At 35.8% G+C, this 24086-nt stretch overlaps 1 protein-coding gene across 1 annotated transcript in view; it reads left to right on the top strand.

Moving 5' to 3' along the window:
- Positions 1–22929, top strand: part of LOC135073391 (proton-coupled amino acid transporter-like protein pathetic) — a 56820-nt gene extending 33891 nt beyond the window's left edge. The window contains exons 5-10 of the mRNA XM_063967550.1: positions 7807–7928; positions 8119–8203; positions 8542–8786; positions 15165–15377; positions 18148–18314; positions 21636–22929. Coding sequence (XP_063823620.1) covers positions 7807–7928; positions 8119–8203; positions 8542–8786; positions 15165–15377; positions 18148–18314; positions 21636–21916 — 1113 coding nt within the window. The 3' untranslated portion in view covers positions 21917–22929. The remainder of the gene's footprint in view (positions 1–7806; positions 7929–8118; positions 8204–8541; positions 8787–15164; positions 15378–18147; positions 18315–21635) is intronic.
- The last annotated feature ends 1157 nt before the right edge of the window (positions 22930–24086 follow it).

Raw genomic sequence — 24086 nt, 5'->3', positions numbered from 1 at the left:
TATTTTTTTGAAAATTCTTACGCATGGTGGAGGAAGGGACGCTCTAGACACTCAAGTCTACAAGGAGTCATATGAACTCCAGTTTTAAATCCGTTGACATCTGCTGCATCTGCCATCTTTTTGGGTAGAAGATTCTTCCATCTTGCAGCTTAGACCTTTAGCTACAGACCTTAGACAGTATTTTTGAAACATTCTTACGCATGGTGGAGGAAGGGACGCTCTAGAGACTCAAGTCTACAAGGAGTCATACGAACTCCAATTTTAAATCCGTTAACATCTGCTGCATCTGCCATCTTTTTGGCTAGAAGATTCTTCTATCTTACAGCTTAGACCTTTAGCTACAGACCTTAGACAGTATTTTTGAAACATTCTTACGCATGGTGGACGAAGGGACGCTCTAGAGACTCAAGTCTACAAGGAGTCATATGAAGTCCAGTTTTAAATCCGTTAACATCTGCTGCATCTGCCATCTTTTTGGCTAGAAGATTCTTCTATCTTACAGCTTAGACCTTTAGCTACAGACCTTAGACAGTATTTTTTATTATTTATTTGTGTCAGTGTGCTCTTCTAAAGAGTGTAAGACGATTGTATGTAGGTACTATTAAAATGTAATTTTAACTCATTGGTTTTGTCTCATATTTGAGGAATGTAATATGTATCATGAGTAGAGTCTTCGTTTAAAAGGATGCGAACGATTTAAATTTCAATAGGTAGACAAAATTAATAATTCTTAATTATCAAAAATTTAAGCTTTCTCCAGTAACACTTGTAACGGTTAGCGTTACCGCTGACCGTTATCTTAGATCTAAATTCTAATTTAATTACTACTATTTACCTAATTAAATATACTTAAATAATAAATATCTAAATCTACGTAAACTTTTTTTTTTCGTCTGGCAGCCCTGCCTGTCAGACGTACTTAGATCAGCTGTTAGATTAATTTTAAGTTAAATTATAAAAATAGTCGTATTAATGTATCAAAATACACTTAATTAGTGATATAAATGTGTAAATATCGTGTACAAGTGTTTGCAAAACTGGACTTTGTGTAAACACATAATTATAAGGAGATTAAATCGGCGACCAAATTGACAGCTACGACCAACGTACAAAATTTAACCGGAGCCACCGTTTAAACCAGGGGAGTAATGTTTTCAAAAATACTGTTTACTTATAGGCGTAAATAGTTAAAATATTAATTTAGCATTTCAAAATAATTGGTATTGCAATCTGTTTGAGGTTATATTTTTGTGGTTTTCAATCAATAAACATTGCTTTGCCACTTTCTTTATGGGAAGTAAATTGCAATCAAACAGTACAACAAAATACTCCACAAACCTCACGAAAGTGAGATTCTTCACAATTCATTACGATTCGGCTCTGTTGTGCCTCTCTTTACTTGACAATAAGTGGAAGTAAAGTTGAAGATAACAACACCTTGGCCGCAGACAAACTTACTCAACACACTCAACAATATACTTTTTGACACCTCACACATCTTTTGTTTGTTTGATTGTGTAAATTATTAATAGTAAATGTAGTTTTAATCCTTGTTGGAAACTAAAAATATTACCCGCAGAAAAAAAAAAAGAGTATAGTATTCAATATTGCTTATTTGACTAATAATAATTATAAAAAGGATTTCATGAGAGTTGCATTTTGTGGAATTAGATTAGAAATAAAGTTTAAAATTCAAATAATAACTGTTATAACTCATACCCCCTATTTTGCATAAATATCCGCTATACACTTCCTTTGGATAATTTCAGACAAAAACCACATTCAACATGCTCACACGCAGAGCAGCGGCACAAGCCATTGAGCTGAAACTTAGGCGGGCACTCGAGGAACTGAAACAGAGTCAAGAAAGCTGTAACCAACTCATTAGGGAAAGAGAAGAGGGCGAGGAGGAAATTACTTGTACAATAAGAAAGAATACAGAACTAAAACAAGAATTGGCAGAACTGCATGTCCGTCTCCAGGAGGTAACCGAGCACCGTGATGAACTACTGCATACAATCAGTACCTTCGACCAGTGCAGCAATATCTTTCAGCAGACCTTGATGCGCAACAATGAGTTAGAAGCTGAACTGAGGGACGCCAATAAGACCATACTGCACTTCGAAGAGGAACGAAAGCAGCAGGAGTTCACACACACTCTGAACTTATACGAAGAGCTAATTGGGAGTCCTGGTGGACGTGCAGTGCTACCAGACTTAAATGTATCTTGCGACACTAAATCATTTGAGAACGTTAGTCGGCCATTGACTTTTTCTAGTAGAAATAAATTAAAAAAGTATGTTAAAATTAATAGGTTTATTTCTAAAACAAAAAAATTAATAAAAGGGCAAGAACAGTTTCACAAAAATATTCTGTTAAGGAAAAAGAATCTAGATTTGGTTGACAGTCTAGAAATTTACCACAGTAAACTAGTAGAGAGTAGGTCCACTCATAACTTGGACGTTGAAAGGTTGCAGGCTGAAATCACAAACTTGCATGACTCGCTTGCATCCATAACAGCTAAATATAATTCAGCCAGGGAACAAATTAACGAACATATCCTGGCAGCAAACAATCTCTTAGATCTAGGCAATCCTACTACGGATTTTAAATCTCTGCCAAACATAACAATGCAAAGTCAGCAACAAACTGATGGCGGCTTGCAGCCTTCAATGTCTGCAAAAACTGAATTTTTAAATGTAAAAAAATCAAACAATGTAGTGTTATTCTCAGATAGGCTAGGAGTTGGTTATGGCCCCATATTGAATAAAAAATTAGATTGTAAAATAATAAATAATTGTATGCCTGATGCATCCATTAGTCAAATAATAAATGGCATAAAAAAATGTAATCAATTACATAGCAAATCCATTTTAATTTTAATGTTAGGAAACAGTCAGAATATTAGTAGGAAAAATATTTTGCATAATTTTTCCATGCTGGCCAGCCTTAATGTTGAAAAGATAATTATGTGTGCCCTGCCATACTGTCAAAATGGCTCCTCAGATAATAACAAAAGTATTCACTTACTGAATACTCTATTATGTAACTTGACTGTTCGTCATAGCGACAAGTTTGTGTTTTTCGACACAAATAAATTTATTAATAATAAATTCTTATTGACAGGCAGCTCTTTACACCTGCCTCAAAGTATAAAATTAAAAGTTGCTACATTGTTAGCTTATAATATTAACTGTGTTATTAACACAAAACAAGTAAATTCAACTTTTAATATTATTAGTAGAAATACTAATATTTCTGTGACGACCTCTGATTTAAACTGAGAGGGACGACAACAGACAGGTCTATTAAAGGATTTAATATTGTTCATCAAAATTTACAAGGCCTGGCTGGCAAAGAATTAGAACTAGAATTGTTTTTAAAAAAATACAATGTTCATGTATTATGCTTAACAGAACATTGGCTTAAAAATTATGAATTAATGTTTTATGTAGGTAATTATAAAGTTTGTAGTTCGTTCACCAGGGAGTCTGCTATTAGAGGGGGGTCACTCATAATAATAAATAATCAATTTAAATACAAGGAAAGAAAAGACATTGTTTCACTCTCAATCGAACGAACTATAGAACTTGCGTGTGCAGAGCTAGAGCAGTATATAATTGTAAGTGTGTACAAGCCCCCATCTGCAAATTACCAATTATTCGAATCCACTATGGAGGAGGTCTTGAAAAAGGTATTTAAATCAAATAAGAGAGTAGTTGTATGTGGAGATTTTAATATAGATTTATTAGATAATACTCAATATAAAATAAGATTCTTAAACCTTTTTAAATCTTTTAATTTATCAAATCTTTTCAATGAGCCTACTAGAATCACTCCAACATCAGCTACTTGCTTAGATAACATTTTTTGTAACTGTAATATTCAAAGTAAATCAATAATTAATTGCCTTAGTTCAGATCATAGTGGACAATTGGCCACATTTGAGCACCATCATGTCGCTAGTACAGTGGATGTTGTTTGTAGGCCAATAACAACTAACCGAATTGACAAATTTAAGAAAAATATTTGTGATGGTATTGATAAACTTATATTAGATGACAATAATGTTGATCACATTTATGAGGATCTATTCAGTGTTGTGAGTGAGGAATTCAAAACCACATTCCCACAGAAAAAGATCCGAATAAATTCTGTTAAATGTAAATTTGACGACTGGGCTACAACCGGCATTCACAAGAGTAGAAATAAAATGTATGAATTATATAGTCTTAAAGCCGATACGCAAGATCTGAATGTTATAGAATATGTTAAAAATTACTCAAAAATATTTAAAAGGGTTTGTTTGGCTGCTAAATCAAATCATCTTCGAAACATGATTTTAAATTCTAATAATAAAGCTAAGGCTACGTGGAACATAATAAATAAACAAACATGTAAAAATAAATCGAAGGATAACACTTTTTCACTGAAAATCGGAAACGAAATTATAAATTCCGATACAGAAGTTGCAACCACATTTGAGACATTCTTCTCCAATATTGCGTCTGAAACAACTAAAGAACTGAATTCATCACCAGTTCTTGCAGAGTCTCTTTTAAAATCTAATGTCACCGAATGCCAGTGTCTGCTCCAGTTCAGGCATATAGATTGTAATACAATAATTAAAACCTTTAGAGAATTAAATATGAAAAAAACCGAGGACCTTTGGGGAATCTCAGTCAGTATAATTGGAACAATTATTGACACCATAGCTCCTCACCTTGCATTCATTTTTAATACATGTATTGATCAAGGTTGCTTTCCTAGCTTAATGAAGTTAAGTAAAATAATTCCATTGTTCAAGGCTGGTGACAAATGTGACCCCTCTAATTTTCGACCGATTTCTATTCTACCAGTACTTAGCAAAATTTTTGAGAAAATTATTTTCCACCAACTTCTATCTCACTTCATTTTTAACAAATTATTACACAATAAGCAATTTGGTTTTACGAAAGGTAGAAGTACTACTGACGCTGGGGTAGCACTATTGAAACACGTCTTTGATGCTTGGGAGAGTAAAAAGGACGCTGTTGGTATTTTCTGTGATCTTTCAAAAGCGTTTGATTGTGTAGACCACCAAACCTTACTAAACAAATTGCGACATTATGGTGTTTCGAATAAGTCACTTGATCTGCTGAACTCGTATCTCACAGGCAGAAAACAAAAAGTTTGTATTAACGGAACTGAGTCTTCTGGAGCACCTCTTACTATGGGTGTGCCGCAGGGATCAATATTAGGACCTTTGCTATTTCTTATTTATATTAATGACCTTCCTTACTTTGTAAAAGATCTGTGTGATATTGTGTTATTTGCTGATGACACATCTCTCATTTTCAAAGTTGATAGAGGTAAAGTAAATTTTGACGATATTAATAACACACTCTCACAGGTTCTACATTGGTTCACTGTTAACAACTTATTGTTAAATGCAAACAAAACTAAGTGCATTAAATTTACCTTACCTAATGTGAGGCAGGTTTCCACGCAATTAATGGTGAAGAATGAACCATTAAATAGCATAAATTCCACAACATTCTTGGGAATCACTTTAGATGCTAAACTTCAATGGGGTCCTCATATTGAAACTTTGTCAAAAAGGCTCAGTTCGGCTGCTTTTGCAGTGAGAAAGATAAGGCAATTAACTGACATTGAAACGGCAAGGCTAGTATATTTTAGCTATTTTCATAGTATAATGTCATACGGCATATTGTTGTGGGGCTCAGCCGCGGACATTGAAACTGTGTTTGTTCTGCAGAAGAGAGCAGTGCGGGCCATTTATAACCTTGGACCCCGATTTTCCTTGAAAGATTTTTTTAAGGAAATTAACATACTGACAGTAGCTTCACAGTTCATTTATGAAAACCTTTTATATGTCCGCAAAAATATAGAGCAATTCACGAAAAAGAGCGATTTGCATAACTTTAATACAAGAAACAAAAATAAACTTGCCGTTCCAAATTTCAGATTGCATAAGATTGGTAATTCATTTATGGGAAAATGTATTAAATTCTTTAATAAATTACCACAAACTGTTGTAGAACTACCCATTCATAAATTCAAAGCACATATTAAAAGTACCTTAATGAAAAAGGGCTACTATAAAGTCGATGATTATTTAAAAGATAAAAATGTTTGGGATACTTTACTGCCTAGCTCGCATAAATAAATATTTATAACTTTGTACATTTTAAAGCATGTAAACCTTTGAAAAAGAGGCTGACAATAGTGACTGAGTTTCTTGCGCTGCTTCTTCTCAGCACTGGCCCATTTATTGTCCTGAAGCAGTGGTAGGGTTAATACTGGGACGTGTAAAAGTGCTTTTTTTTAAGCCTATTTACAGAAATAAATGAGTTTTATTGAGTTTTTTGTTTTTTTACTACCTAACTAAATAACTTAATTAAATAATTAATATTGTTCTACACTAATAAAATAAATAAAATAATAAATCTACAAGCAAACCCGCGCGAAACAAGTTGTTCAATATTTCTTTTGTTCTCTGTCGAGCGGGCGGACTGTTTTTTATGTATGCGCAAGCGACGCGCCTACGGCCGCGATGCTCCCGCCGCGTCTCCTAGTCCGAGCCAGAGCGTTAGTGAGCACGGACGTATCGCTGTCCGTCACCGCCGGACCCGCGATTTACGTAATGTTCTAAAAACTAAATATGTAATCGCGTATTGGTGAACCCCGCTACCGGGGTTCATCTCCACCTTCATCTTCACCTTCACTACAACTACCTGCCATGCATGGCCAGCGGCTCTTCAACCCGGCAGAGCTGCCTGCCGTGTCGGACGGCCCGTGCGCACACTCAAGTGGCCCTACACCACAGTGCGTACGGCCCTTACCGTCTGGCGTGTCGACAACTCTGCGGGCTTACCATCTCGAAGAACCAACCCACATCACCATCAATGCTAGCGAGGACAGTGGTTTGAATATACTACCACCGGTGACGAATCTCGTGCGATACGATAGTTTGCTCGACAACCCACTCCCTAAGAGTTCTCACTTCTCTAAATTGTAATAAATGACTTGTTAACTTAAATCTATCTTTTATTTCTCTAAACTAAATCTAAATTCTATTATGTCACTTGGCTCTAAAGCTTCTAACCGTGACACACTGATATTATTATACTGTGACTCATCAAAGTCATTATTGTCAAAAATATTGACAAATCGCGAACTGTCACGGCCAAAAAACTGACACGCGTCCGTCCTCCGTAAGCGCCACCGCGCGACTGATTGAGATTGTCCAAGCCGTCATGGACGATTTTTTCCACATTTTTTAACATAGTAACTAAATAAGACGCAATATAAAAATTTCATCCGTTAAAAGCCCTCAAGTTATTTCTGAACTTTAGTTTAGTAAAAGATTTAGAATCTCAAATCGCTTATTTTAAAAATAAAACCATAAATAGAAAACGAATAGAGGTAACTTTGGGAATTTATTCTATCGAGTCAACTTCATCAAATCGTGTTTCCATCCGTTAATAGCCCTAGAAAATATCCTCAACTATGCCCAATAAAAATCTTAGCCTTTAATTTTACTGTTTAGTACCTCAAAAATGAAAAATGAAAACCTCATTTTCGCCATTTTCTCTGCTACCCGGCCTTAAAAGATTGATGTTTTTCAGAGAGCGCTGCTGCCCGTTCTCTGTTTGATGTGTAGTCCCTAAGTCGCCTCTTACGACACCCGTAGGAAGAGTAGGGGTTGGTGACAAATGTATTCTACTCTGCCGTCACCATACGTCTTTATTAATAAGGGAGATAATTTTTGACTGTTTAAAGAGACTTAGATTTTCCCCTCAGGTTAAAACCTCGCAACAAGTATGCGTGGATGCCAAGAAGCCGTCAATGAGTTTCGCAGACACTTGCGGTGCAGCCTTCACTTACGGGCCCAAACGGGTCCAAGGATGGGGAAATGCTGTCAAGTGAGTTTCAACTCTCAATTTATGAGGTAGAGTCCAAAATTGTATCAACAGATGCATTATGGATAGGGTACAGTCACGAGCAATGAATTGGGATGTGGCACAAACCCTAATGACTTGACTTGAATATTTTTTTTGTAATACCTTGTGCTTGACCGTTGAGTGACAAGAATATTGATTTTTTTTTTTTCAGAAATATAGTCGATTGTTCAATGACACTGGCATACATCGGGGTGCTGTGTGTCTACGTCGTATTCATCGGATCTTCTTTCAAGGAGGTAATTTAATTTTATACTTATGCAAAATAGTTTTTGTTCGCAAAAGGGAACGTTTAACTGGGTAAAGATTCCAACCAGAAATAATACCATATAATTATTTTCCTATAATATCGTTTGTTCGTTCGTTCGTTTGAGCCGAAAGACGTCCACTGCTGAAGGCCTCCCCCAAGGTTTTCCACAAAGACCGGTCCTGCGTCACCCGCATCCAGGCGCCTCCCGTGACCTTCACCAGATTGTCGGTCCACCTAGTGGGAGGCCTGCCCACACTGCGTCTTCCGGCTCGTGGTCGCCACTCGAGAACTTTTCTGCCTATAGTAAAAAGTTTTATATTGTTCCAGGTCCTCGACGTCTTCTACCCAGAACTCGGCCTGTCCATCCAAGTGTACTGTGCATTAACCCTCATCCCACTAGTCCTGATCTGCCAGATTCGGAACCTCAAGCATCTGGTGCCGTTCTCGGCTTTGGCCAACTTCTTGATCCTGGTGGTCTTCGCGATCACATTGTACTATGTGTTCACGGACCTACCACCGGTCACGGATAGAGAAATGGTGGCCAGCATTACACAGTGGCCTTTGTTCTTGAGGTGAGTTCATAAGTTAATTATTAATTTGCAGGATTAGATTTTGGTACCCAAATACAATATTATTTTGCATAGAGTCAGTAGTAATATAAATCTCTAAAAAAAATCTCCACTTTGCTCTGTTTTTTTTAATGCAACAGCTAATTGGCCAGGCCAATTTGTTGAACTCATTTAAAAAGTTTTGCATTTGAACACTTTTATCATCATCTTTCCATTATATTCCTCAAAATTGAATAGACATAAAAATACACAATTTCAACAATATTAAGTGGTCGTGTAGTAAGAGTATGGTAAGCACAAGGATGTTACATGTAAAATGAAACATATTATTGACACGATCAATACATAATACTTGTACTTTTAAATCAGCAATATGCTTCAACCACACCAACGCGTGCAGATCGCCATCGCCGGCGCGATCACGGCGCGATCACAGGCCAAAGACAGGTCGCGCGACCCATGACAGTTCACGCGAATGAAATAAAAAAAAAAAAAAACCGACTCCAAAAAACCTACACTAAAAAGTAGAATAATAATTACTAATTACCTACTTATTTATTAGGACGAATTATTAATATTTATGTAGGTATACCATGATTGATACTTCTGGAGTCGGTGCCAAGATTAGATTAGTCGGTGCAGGCAAACTTTACATGTTTCATAATCTTGGCACCGACTCCAGAAGTATCAATCATGGTATACCTACATAAATATTAATAATTCGTCCTAATAAATAAGTAGGTAATTAGTAATTATTATTCTACTTTTTAGTGTAGGTTTTTTGGAGTCGGTTTTATTTTTTTTTATAAAATTTAACTTATTTCTTGCTTTTTAGTTAACTAATTATTACCTTGATGTTACCACTGAAGGTAGGCAGTACATTGAGACCATATTCTTAATGTATATTATAAAAAAGTTCATCCCAAATTTTCCACCCTTGGGGGTGAAATATTTTCTTCAAATTCGCATGAAACCACCCTTTTGATAATACCTATTCAACAAAAAAATAATCGTTCAAATTGGTTCATAATCGGCGGAGATATTGCGTATAAAAAAGTTCATCCCCAATTTTCCACCCTTGGGGGTTGTTTTTTTTATTATTAAATTTAAATGGGACCACCCTTGAGGTATTACCTATACGCTGAAAAAAGATTTGTTCAAATCGGTTCATAATTGGCGGAGTTATCGCGTAACAAACATAGAAAAAAAAAAACATACGGGTCGAATTGAGAACCTCCTCCTTTTTTTGAAGTTGGTTGAAAAGACAGTTCACGCGACCTGTCTTTGGTCTGTGATCGCGCCGGCGATGGCGATCTGCACGCGTTGGTGTGGTTGAAACTTTAGTATTTAAGAGCCATTTTACATTTTCGTGCAAATTTCTAAGATTTTGGAAGCATGAATTACTATCTTAAGCAACACCCAGAGATTATTTAATTACTGCGAAAGATAGTTCAATCCTTGTTGTTGACCAATAATGTAACGGATTTACTAAAACTCTTTTGATTAATTCTCAGTGCCCCATCTCCCACAACCATTTTACGGAAAAATTGCCGCAGACTCAATTTCAAAGTCCTGTATCTATTATGTATGCTCGTATAATAAGCTTAAAAATATATAAAAATCATCGGACATATATTCTTGTAGTCCAATAATCAAACGGATTCTTGAATTTCATTACCATTATTGAGTAAAATCTAAAAATATTTTGGCAAATTTTTAAGATTTACGTCACATTTTGATCGTGATTTTTGGTTTTAATACACAGCAATAACAGGAATAAAAGTATCCCAAAATAAAGAATATTCATTGGAGAATTGATTTCCACAGTTATTGTTTAAATATTAGTAACTACTTTGTCAAAATATTGATGTGAATATCAGTATAAATTACAATGCGGAAGCCGACATCGATTAGTACGGCGCGAGCGCCCGTCAAGGCAGGACCTGTGTCATTTTTCCCGCCATGACGTTTACGTGTGTTCGTGTCATGAAATGGAGATTTATACGGCAACCAAATACTTTTGATACTATGCCGGGAGGTCCGTTTTAGTCGGCCGTTTGGTGGTTCGAAACGGACTAATATGCCGAGAGGTCCCGGGTTCGATTCCCGGCCGAGCAGAAATTGAAATGATGAAAATAATTAATTTCTTTGACGGGACTGGGAGTAACTATGTATTTATGTATTAATTTAATTTAATAAATAAATTATAAAAAAGGTTGTAAGTACATAGTATATCCATTAAGCTAGCACCCTTAACACAAGCATATTAGTTGCTTATTTTGGGACTAGATGGCATTGTGAAATTATCCAAAGATTTGTTTATTTATTTATCCGCTTTGAGTTTTGTTTCGTGAAGAAGAAAAAGAACCGTTTTGATTCGAGAGGGAAGTTTTGTTGTTAAATGAATAAAAGAGGAAAGATTTGATTATTTGTTTGTTTGAAGGCAATAGGCTCCGAAAAGAAATTCTTTCACTACATGTTTCCTATGTTGGCTATAAAATATTTTCAAAAACATTACTCCAAAATCTTCGATAATTGGTCGTTTAATAAATAAATTAGATAACATATTAATATTTTTTTATTGTTTCCAGTACGATTTCAGTACTAGTTTTTAGAAATTCTATGATTTAACTAAAGTGTTATTTTATGCATAATTTATTAACTTCTAAAATATATTCCCTATTGATAGATGACGTGCTTCGTATTTGGTTAAAAAGGTGTAGAATGTTATTTTGAAGATAACTTGCTTCCATAGAGATATAGAAAGATGCTAAGTAATGCGCTGAGTTCGAAACTCAGTGTCAAAGAAATCAAAATATGTGCTCATTATCCACTGCGGTATCAGTATTCAACGTTCGAATAATCTTTAGTAGTATGCAAGCAATGTAAACTGTTTACATTATAACGTCGCTGCTGTCTTCATTGCTTTCACAAGCAATATGTTCTGTTTTTGGGCATATTGTTGCTACACCGGCTCCGCCCCCTTATCACATTTCCCTTTAGTTTCTGTGATCTGTGCTTGCTTCGAAGTTGATATCAATTAAATATTCCTTAGTGCTTTTGATTTAAATTATTTTTTTTATTTTGACACGTGTTTGAAAAATCAAGTAATAGTCAATAATATAACAAATGAAAACGAAACATTGCATTGCAAGTTGCAATGTTTCAATATTGATGAGGAGATTCCATTGGAAAGTCTGTATTCATTCCTAGGATTCCCCTAACACCATAAAAATTCAAGAGAATTCTAGAGAGTGCAGTTTCCCATCTCATGCTTAGGGGCCACGGTTTAAAATAGCGTGGTTGCATAGAGCCTGCAACGGGCAACCGCGTGCGCTGCTCATACTAATTTTCGATACAAAAACAAGTGTTGGCTCACGAGTTTTAGCGGAGTTCCATGTGGTAGCGGGAGTAGACTTAAGGGAAATCTATGCTTCTCCGACGGCCAGTTGTAAGTTGTATGCTCCAGAGTATGTGCACACAATAGCCTGGTGATTTTAGCACCCGAAGGAAATGTTTCAATTTTGTTGTAGAAAGATATCATAATTTTGTAAGTATTCAGATATTTAAACATATCTAATAATTTGTAGGTTTTATATTAAAAAATATTATCATATAACAAAATTAATAATTACTTAGAATAATTTAATTTTATTAGAACCAGTTTCCACTTCTTCGCGGAAAAAGTCGCGGGCAAAAAGCTAGTATGAAATATGTAGTATTGCCCGCGGCTTTACTCGCGTGAAATTTAGTTTGCTACAGTTCGTCATAAATATATTGTTATTCTGGTCGACGCCAGGGATGGATGAGCGTCGCTGTCGCTGGCGACAGGGTCTTCTGGTTAAGGGTTCATGACGTAGTTCTCAGGCAAAATGAAATCCACTCATAGAAATTAATAAACTTAGTGTATTCACGAGAATAATTACAAACAGCACTAGAGTCGTATCGGAACTGAGTGAACCAACGGTCTAGCGATAGGAACGTCCGACCCGAGTGATAGTTGAACACAAACTGCCTAGTACTGCTGTACTGTACTGTAAAGCTTCATCAAAATTTGTTCAGTAGTTTTTGCGTGAAAGAGTAACAAACATCGAAACATCCATACAAACTTTCGTATTTATAATATTAGTAAGACAAGTAAGAAGAAAGATAGTAAGATGAATTTATTTTAGTTATTTGTTAAATAATAATAATATTTATTTATTTCTTAGCTCTGTCTGATAATGGATCTGGAGGAGTTGCAATGGCCACCTCCATTGCAACTCCATAACAAAACAATAGAACCCTATGGAGTTTGGGCTTGTGTAATTCGCCTTGACGAATACTTCGTCTAGGTAAATGATATCCAGGGTCCGATGATGGAGCTGCAAGGGGGCAGATTTTTTTTCACTATGTGACTGTCTTTATTTTGTACTTAATATAATATATTTTACATATTATACCTATTCGTGTTTCATTATTAATCGAAATAAGTATAAAAATCTCTCTATTAAAATTTTAAATTAATTTATCATGTTTTAATACCTTATTCTACCTTAAAATTAATAACTTATATCAAGTCTTAAATACGGTCACAGCTCAAGATTTTTTTGTCCATTTCGGCGTTCTTTTTACTCTTTTGTCGTTGCGTTGACAGTTTGTAGCTAAATTCGCGCGGAATATTTTTGTGAAATGGCTCTTAAGTTTACCTACGATTATAATAATACACTCAACATCAAATAAACCGCACCTTCTGCGACACGAACTTTAAAGATTTTCTTCTGACACAATCATGGTACCCCAACAATATTGGTGTTATTTGAAAGCCCGATAAATATCCTCAAAGAAAAATACTTTCATTTCTAAATAAATGATTAACATAAATGTGACTTGAAAATAGACCTTACTTTGGGCTCACCTCTGGGATCAATTAGACCAATTTTTATGGTTATAAAACCAAATAGAGATCTCACGTGTCCTCTTTAACAGATGGATAGCGATTAATCCCAACTTAACAACTGTTAAGTTAACTTCATTTCATTAAAGGAAAGGTTATTACCCCAAAAATGTGTCTTTACAAGGATCCAGAGTCACTTCTTCAAAAAATAGGTAGTTACGCTATAACCATTTTTTATGACTATAAAGTTTTATAAATATATAAAATCCTTTAATGAAATGAAGTTTAAAACTAGGCTTTCAAATGGTACCAATGTTGGTGGGAAGTGGGGATGCATACGTTTGATAAGTGCTTGTCGTGGGAGGTGCGATTTATTTGATGCCGAGTGTATTTGAAATTCAAATATAAAGCTAGCAATAAAAGCGTGTTAAAGCACTAAGACTAACTTAAAAGCTAGATACGGTAGCTGCTTGCATCGTAAAGTTTTTATGTGTTTATAATACATGGGTATCCACGTTTTACGAGTGGAAAAGCAACAAAAGGCTTTTAAACGAAAGTGACCGGCGTTTAGTGGACTTGAACATGAAAATATTTTATCACTTGTAATTACTTTGTGTGCTTAATAATAACTCGAGAACGTATAAGTTAGAGTAAGATGTGAATACTATTTATTTTGATCTACTATCGAGTATAAGGATGACTGATAGCATTTTTACGAGTATGTGAAATGACAGCAAGACAAGCAAATGTTAATACATGGAATACATTTCGCGAATATAATTTATACTTACCTATTGTTTAGCTTACGAAATTGAAATAAAATAATTCATCGTTTCTGTATAGTTTGTGTCCTAGAGAGCAAGATGTTGAGATGAGAAAACAAACGACAAAGTTAACATGTTAGAAGCTCCCGGTATAATAAACTGTTACAGATTTTGCGACTAAGGGTGGATTCGACCAAACAAGAGTATAAATATTAATCACAGAATAAATCTTCAGTTTTGACATATTTCCCATACTGAAACTGTCAATGTGCCAGTTATACCAGAAGTTATTCTCGGATAAAAGATTGGTCGAATCGGGCCGAAGGAAGAAATATCAAAAAACTTTCATTACGATCAGAGTGGGTGCTTTTGCAGTGAAAACGAATAAATTAATGGCCAGTCCTTTTATAGAAAGTAACATGTGACAATTTTGATTCCGAAGTCATTTCACTCTGGCGTTTTTTGCTCGTAGTTACTTGGTCCTTCTTTATTGTAAAATGGAATCTGTCACTACTTTTAGCTAGCATTCCCGTTTCGAAACTATCACCCGTATTCACAAACGAGACTTGCTTAAGTGAAGCAGCAAATCGAACGCACATAGTTGAATAGAGCTCTGTAATTGGTTCGTGTGTAACCCTGTGCGTCCACACGCACTGTGAGGCCTCATAGTAATTTTTGTGAATTCGGGCATAAGTACTTTGTCTACCTTTCTTAACTCTTCATATTTTATTTCTCACCCAGCACCGTGGTCTTCGCGATGGAAGGCATTGGCGTAGTCATGCCAGTTGAGAACGAGATGGCCAACCCTCGCCGGTTCCTCGGCTGCCCAGGAGTGCTGAATGTGGCCATGGTCATCGTCATCGTGCTCTATGGTGTAGTGGGCTTCTTCGGCTACGTCCAGTACGGAGACGCTGTGAAAGGCAGCATCACCTTGAACCTGCCGGAGGATGCTATGTAAGTATTTAGACAATTTATTTGGTTGTTGTTTCTGGTCGCTGATTTATCATCGTGAATCTAATGACATACCAAAAAGTTAAATGCGGTTGGTAGGTACCTAAAATAATTTCTAGAACACTCGCATCCTGACTGAATATCATAACCAAAAAAGATTTTCGGCTGTTTGTTTTTTAATTAAAATGATACATGTGGTTATTTTTATTCATGCGTGGGCATTACGCAGAGGAATTGAGGAACCTATTTTAGGAAAATACAATATTTTAACATTTCTATCTTCTTACAGCACTATAAATAGAATCGTTTTACATTTTCTTCTTAGAGTTGTCTTCTCAAAACCAATTTCACAGAAAACCATAAATATTATTCTAGCAATAGCAACTCTTTCGTTTCTTTTATCGCTTTTACCTACCTAGATGCAATGCTCTTGTTTCCCCCCTTTTTATAGAGATAATATTTTGTGCTACCTATGTTCTTGTTCAGATAGGTCAAAAGGTTATTATGGTCATGACAGAAGTGTTTCACAACAATGGAATAAACTTAAAAATAACCAAAAACTAAACATTTTTACCTGCCTCTGAAATTATTCCAATACGCAGTTGACGTGGTTTTATTGAAACAATTAATAAGGCAACAAATGACATTGAAAATATTGGACTGATCTTGAATTTATTTCGCAAAATGAATGCTTTTGATTAAAGTGAAATACCATGTTTTGTATATCAAATGACGCACGCCGAATTTATATTAATCGAAAGGGAATGACACAAATACACGCCTGTTATGGTTCGGCCAAACCAACACGATTGTCGCGGAAGTCTAAGGCTACGGCCGGATACTCGCGACACCCCCACTCAGGCGATGACGGAACGCCACGGAGGTTTTAGTGGGTATATACCCCGTCCTTTTCAGGACGGAGCAGCGCCCTTTCCAGGGCGCCGGGAGTCCCACACACCACCCTGTCCCCCGGCAGTGGTGACGGTGCGCAAAGCATTTCCTCCGCGAAAAATAAAAAACCAACACAATCGCGATGCGTGATGGCGATGGGGATCAATGCATTTAGGCCTGATCGCCATCGCTATCGCCATCGTACACGCTGGCTGCACGCGTTGATTTGGCCGAACCTTTACACTTTTACGCGCCAAGCGTGAAAAATATATAATTTGAAAATACTTAGAACCGACATGTAGAAGAATGGGACAAGCCTTACAAGTAATAAAACAGGTTTTACATGAACAGAGATGAAAAACATCGCTTTTGTGAAAAAAGATTTTTTCTAAGGAACTTCGATAAGTACTTAATGAAGCCAGTTTGAAATAATAGGTTGTGTCTTTTGGCAAATGAAGCTAGTCGAAAAAAAAACGGTTATTGAACCTGAGATGATTCCATTGAACCTTTATGTTAACCTATATAATTTCTGCTTGAAAGTCAAAATGTTAATGTGAGTGCTCTGGATCAATCTGTAAGCTCACTTGCAAAAGTAATTAAATAAATTCCAATGACCGATAGTTAACGCTACTTCCTATCAATGTAGGTTGTAATTATTACATTTCAAACTATAGAGTTCTATTCTTATCAAGCTAATCCAATTAAGATTAGTATTCAGTGTTCCAGAGGCATTAGTGTCGTATTAATTTGAATAGGTAATTGGTTCAGAAATGTTTAATTATTATACCAACGTCGGGAAATCGGGATTTCGAAATATGGATCAATCTATTTGATTAAACTTGAAATATTCGTTGATTTCAGTACGGATCACAAGTATTCTGACAGACGAATACAGATTCCGTTTCAATTCCCTGCTAATGGACCTTCAGCAAATATTTTACTGTCTACATATTTTACAGAGGTTCTGTAACTTATGATACTTTCCTGGAAAGCTATTGTAGAAATGTTTTTGTTCATTTGCTTTTCTATATTGGAAAATTCCTTAAAAGGCCGAAATCGGAATAAGTTACGCAACTACCCTTTGGAAATCCTAACATGGGACAGAGCTAGACAGATGCGACATTAAAATAGGTATTATTGCAGAAGGCGCTGGACGATGGCCGCTACCAACCGGGTAACATTGGAGGAGGCCTATGTTCAGCAGTGGACGTTCTGTGGCTGAGATGATGATGATGATGATGATGATGATGATGATGATGATGATGATGATGATGATGATGATGATGATGATGATGATGATGATGATGATGATGATGATGATGATGATGATGATGATGATGATGATGATGATGATGATGATGATGATGATGATGATGATGATGATGATGATGACGATGATGACGATGATGATGATGATGATGATGATGATGATGATTATGATGATGTTGTATGTAGAAGGCCTCAGATAAAAAGTTAGTTCTAGCGTTTAACTTAGTCAGTGCCTGAGGTATGGGAGCGGTACTGGAAGAGTGACATTAACATAATTATGACGCGACAGAGCAATTCCATAAATCAACGTAGCGTGGGCAGGCCTCCTACTAGGTGGACCGACGATCTCGTAAAGGTCGCGGGAAGAGCCTGGATGCGGGCAGCGCAGGACCGTGCATTGTGGAAAACCTTGGAGGAGGCCTTTGTCCAGCAGTGGACGTCATTTGGCTGAAACGAACGAACGAGAGCAATTCAGAGCATACAAATATGACGCATAATTTGAAGTACCACTGACGTTTGACGTCTCAAAAACATCCTCCCGTGCCGCTCCCATACCTCTGGCACTGAATGAGTTAAGCATTATACCTATAACATTTTTTTTAATTTGTTTTAGCGTCGCTCAAAGTGCAAAGCTTCTGATGGGCATAGTGATGTACCTGTCATACGCTCTCCAATTCTACGTCCCCATGGAAATGGTGACCAGGCTGCTGGGAACCAGAGGGGAGAACTACCAGAATGTCATCCAGATCAGCATCAGGACTGCGATGGTCGCTTTTTCTGGTAAGTTTATAAAACTTGCGTTTGACACTAAACTGGCGTATCTACTATAAGAGATCTGAAGCGAGTTAACGATTGAGATTTTTTACTATAAAAATATCACGTCGCACTCTTGTCGCATAAATTGTCACATTAGCTGTATTGGACTAAAGGCTGATTTACATGCGATATAGGTACGATGCAATTTAATCACTTAAAATTACGTTAAAATTCAGTTACCTACTTATTAATAACTTAACACGTGTAAATCAGCCTTAACAGCCAGTGAACGCTAGATCTTAAACTGTTAAAACCATAGAAACCTCTTGCCAGACAAGTATTTTAGGATACCTGCCAAAACCACGATGACCCAAACTTCCTAATGTCCAACGTCCTTACCTATGTTGGGAACATGTGCTGACAAACTTTCAGCTTTTATAAATTGACGAAGGTCTGGCATTCCCAGTAAACTCTTGCTCTATATGTTAAAGTATTTCTGAAGTTTATATTAGTGACGATGTTGCTAAATACACAGTGGAATTAAGCAAATAGCCCAAAGCCGCTTGGTGTGTCTGAGCTAGTTAATTTGGTTTTGTTCATTTGCACCGTTTTCGTTGTACATGTTAATTATGTCAGAAAGCTTGAGCAAATTATTTGGCTGAAACGAACGAACGAACGAGGCACTTTACATCGTTTACGTTAAAGCATCCTACCGTTTGTGTGGCAGACTTTTTAGGGCAAAAAACGTAATAAAGGATACGTCGCTAAAGCATTTTTATTTCTATAATCTTCAAAGGAACTAGGAAAAATGTGATTATAATTTGCTCTTATATTGTGTAGATAGGCTACATCAGTGAAATTAAGTATTTGAGCTTCTTTGTTTGTGAAATATCTCATCTTTTTAGGTACATATAGCAGCTGATCAGTGCCTCTAGCAAGGCAATGTACTACTCCTCGTAGATTTTGATAATAATGAACTACCCACTCCTTTACATTTGAAGCAATCAGGATATTTTATCGATACAGTTCAACAACACTGTGTAGTGAACTTCAATATTAAATCACTTTTCTTGGAGAACTCAAAATATGAAATCTCTCATCTTAATGTAGAGCGGACTTAAATATTTTTAAACTAATTGGTTTTAAATTCTTGTCTAGAGACATAAGATCGTAACGTATCTCTCAGAGAGTGGAATAGTTAAACTGATGTAAGTAGTATGTTATAGTCTATCCAATATAGCTTGATTAGAATGACAGCTGTCATCAAAAGTAACGACATAACTTTGTAGTAGCGATCAATGAGAGCTAAATATTGGCGGACAAGAAATAATTCACGTCTGACCTACAAACAATATTTTCGACGACAGTGCTTCCAATAAAAATGATAATTTCGTGTAAATGCAGCGTTAAATTACACCAATAAGTAGTAATTCGAAATTATAAAAATCAAGCTAGAGTATTAACGACGTCTCTACAAGGTTATCTCGAGTTACAAAAATGTTAGTGTTGGGACATATCGACAAATGTCATATTAAATTAAAACCATGGGGTCCAAGCGCTCGTTCCTTTTATAAGGAACTGGCAAAGAGGGTCACCGAGGTGACCGGTGATCAAAAGGCTGGCAGCTATTTCGGCCAGAGAATTAGCCTGGCCATTTAACGTGGCAATGCTGTCAGCCTTTTGGGCACCATTCCTGACTGCGGCGCTGGGGGTGAAGTATTTTTTATTTTATAAATAGTTTTTATCATTAGTAATTTTAAAATTTTAGTTTTTGTCATTTTAAATTAAAACTATTTTTTTAACATATTTAACAAATTTTTTAACATATTTAAGTCAAGTTATACGTTTTTCTAAATGTTCACTATTAAAAACCAAAAAACATTTCATTCTTAAATAATCAAACATCGGAAATCAATCACCGGTAATTTTTTGGGTATTCATAGCACCGTTGCTCTAGAAGAGATGCCCACCGCCCTCTAGCGAGAGGAAAAAACCACTGAAGAACACTGATGATAATGACTACGACTTAGGTTGTACACCCTTGACATGAATTTTAAATTTTACTGTCTTTAAATTTAAATCATAATTGTCATTTTTATGAATAAAGATATATGAAGAAAAATTGGGTGCATTTTTTCATATCATTTTTTCGAAAACTTATCGATACATCTATGTGAACCGTACGAAACATACCCATCACTAGTCACATTCGTTTGACAGCCGTCATTCTAATCAAGCTATATTGGATAGGGTGTGGCGACGCCACTACAAACTAGTGACCAACAGATGGCGCTGTCACTACTTACACTATGGCACACTCCGCCGCTCATACAAACCTGCATCGCGGTGACGGAGTTCTATATCCTGCCAAGTATATATAGACAAACCAAGATGGTGTAAATTGGACCTTGGTCCCCGAGCACAACACCCGCTCGGAAGGAAGCACTAACATCTAGCTTCCTTATTGTGGATGAACATCATATCCCACAAGACTATAGTTTATATGGGCCTAGGGTAACTTTAAACATTAGTGAAAGTTATACACTTTAACGCGTGATGTGTGAGGGATAAAATTAGGTCCGAAGGCGAGCTAAGTTGAAAACATTAAAAAGTGGGGCAATACCTCAAGCAATGGAGTTGGAGAGTACGGTGTGACGTTTGCTGTCAAACTAATAGCTGTGAGCATGTGTGATGTGTAATATATTGTATGTAGCCCACCTATGCAGTGTGGCTATCAATATTAACTACAATGGGGGCGTTTCATCGAAAACTGGATTTGTTAGAAATTGTAGGCGATTGCCATGGCAACCGGCGAAAACTTTAGCATGTTTTGGCGAGTACACGTTTGCTAACTTCAATATTGACGTTTTCCCATACATTTTTTTAGCATTTTAGCAGAACTTATCGCTAAACGAACGCCAATTTTATATTAGCGCTAACAATTCTATTTTTGGCTCCCATTATTCAATAGTGGAAGTGTAACGTCGAAATCACGTCGTCTATAAGTCACGCTGGCTGTCTTTAGATGAAAATTTTAATCAAGATTAAAGATTTTAATTAAAATTTTGAAGCGTACAGATCATCGAAAGTACAGTTCGTCTCCAACAATACACAACCGGTCTATGTAATAGAGACATTGTTTTAAGATAATTTTCAGGGTTTTTTATGAATCTCCATGGTAATGAACATGATAGATGTCGTTATTATGTAATGTGATGTAGAAGTAGTTTAATATCAGTAGTTTTATAATTGTAGAGTTAAGTAAATTAGCATTCGTAGTAATTAGTATTGTAGTTTTCGAATGCATGTTTATTAGATGTTAAACTTTTACATTTTTGTCCTTAGTTGCCATAGGAGCTGCATTCCCGAGCTTAGAGCTGGTCATCAGCTTCGTTGGAGCGGTGTTCTTCTCGACTCTCGGTCTTCTCATACCAGCGGTCGTGGACACGGTCTACCACTGGGACAGGGATCTGGGCTTCATGAAGTACGTTCTCTGGAAGAACATCCTCATCAGCATCATCTCCCTTGTATGCTTAGTCTCTGGGGCCTATACTTCCATCCAGGGAATGTTCGAGGAGTTCGGTGGCGGCCATCATGAGACCTTCGATAATGCTACTCTGACATGATGTTCCTAGTCCAACAATTTGAGAGTTGTTCCATTTGGATCCCTACTGGTTTCCTGTGGGATTCGTGGGATTTTTTTATATTTACTATTCCCGTAGAGTAGAAGTAGAGTAGATTAAGTAGTTATGTGTAAAAAGTTAAAATAAATATTGTTTTCTTATAATTCTCTAGCTAGGCTGTACTTGCCAATCAAAAAAGCGATCAAACTGTAGTCGTAGAGTATTCAGTGGATCATATTATTACAGGTGTACTAGCTTTCCGCCCGCGGCTTCGCCCGCGTGGAATATTTCGGTTTTTTATATAACCTATGACACTCAACAATAATGTGGCTTTCTATTGGTGAAATAATTTTTATAATCGGTTCAGTAGATCCCGAGATTATCCCTTACAATTTAACAAATATACAAACACACAAACTTTACCTCTTTATATTAGTATAGATTAACAAATTATAATAATTAGCGGAATCGATTTGGGGGTCAGACCAAAACAACTCTAATTTGAGGTTTGCGAGTTTTAATTAATGTACAGTTGTTAGTCTAAGTTACACAAATGTATTTATTTTTAGATTTTTAATAATACTATTATTATTTAAGTTTGTTACCAGTTATTGACTAAGCTAGGTACTAATTTTAATTGACAATTAATTTGAGGTTACTAACTTTAAATCAGTGATAACTAATACTTAGTTAATAGTATTATAAGGATTTGTACAAAATAGAGGCTGTGATTCCATTTCTAAGTACAAAAATAAAAATAAATAAATCATATTTTTATCACTTGTACAGTTTCATAAAGACATTTACAGTAAAAACAGAAATACTTATTTTCGGACCTTACTATTTGTTTATCACAATAATATAAATGTCTCTCTTTATTTTCTATTAAAAAAAGGTTTAAGAGAAAACTGTGTAAATTGGTTTAACCACCTTATTAAGGGCTTATATTTTTAAACCTTATCAACATATTTTTGGGTTTCGTAAAAAAGTAAATTAATAAAACTTATGTTTCATAACTGTAGTTTATCTTTATTTCCATCTTCATTAAATTTCATCCCTTTCAGTATGTTTGCGAGAAAAGTTAGCTTATTTTCTAGATCAAATATTATTCCTATACCTAAATTCACAAAAACCCAGGGTAACCAGTTTTCGGGTGAAATCATAGTAAAGTTGTCTTTACGAATTTAACGCCCTGACTGAAATTTCAGGTAAGTACATAACTTAGTTCTTTCGAAAGGTATATATAGATAATACGTGAAGTAGTATTATGATGCATGCAGAAAATTAGATGCCTATGTGGAAAAGTTGTATGTGGATGACAATTTAATGTTGTTTAATTTCCTGCCCACTTTCACATGAAACTGATAACCACTCCTTTCAATCAATCCTCATTCTTCAGCTCATTTCCTCGCTATAATATTTCAGGAAGATGCTAGGACCAATCCGCGTTAACATTGTGGGGCAAAATGATGTTGTGAATGGTGTCATTTGTAAAGACAATGGCTTGACAGCTTGCGGAAGGAGCCCTTTATCGATACCTCTGGGCTCAAAGGTCGTAAAGGACAAAGTACGACTTTTCAGGAGAAGCAAAAAACGTTTTTTTATTTTTTTATTCGACGATAACTTTTTTGTTTTTTGAGCTATTAAATTATGACTTATGAAGAAAGTGCTTAGAATTCACAGCATTTTCCGAAGAGGTATTGAAAAACTGGACTAGAGCTGTATTTACTGAGATAGATTTCCTTTACGCCCTAAAAATTACAATAAAAAGACCTTTACGCCCCTCAAATATTCGTCCTAGGCAAGTTACTCAGGACGTAAGTCTATTTTTATTTCACAAAACTACAAAACTAAGGTAATAAATGACAATTTACATAGTTTTGTAGGTTTTCATGGGTCGTAACGGGACACCCAGGTAAGGTATTATGAAAGGGTAAATTGATGATTTAGCTTAAATATTTAATATTTAATGGTATTTCATATGTAATATACCATTTCTTCACACATTTTTAATGAATTATGGTCTTTTAAATAAAATAAAATGATTTTCCGCAGCTTCATAATTTAATGCACACAATTTATGAAACTATTTAAGTAGAAGTTTTGATATCTTCGAACTAGAAGAAACTATTTTCGATATAAAAGCTAATTTAGAAAATAAATATTATGATGC

The sequence above is a fragment of the Ostrinia nubilalis genome, chromosome 7, assembly GCF_963855985.1.
Source record: "Ostrinia nubilalis chromosome 7, ilOstNubi1.1, whole genome shotgun sequence".
Classification (NCBI taxonomy): Eukaryota; Metazoa; Arthropoda; class Insecta; order Lepidoptera; family Crambidae; genus Ostrinia; species Ostrinia nubilalis.
The sequence above is the reverse complement of the archived record's forward strand: the minus strand, read 5'-3'. Positions and strand labels throughout refer to the sequence as shown.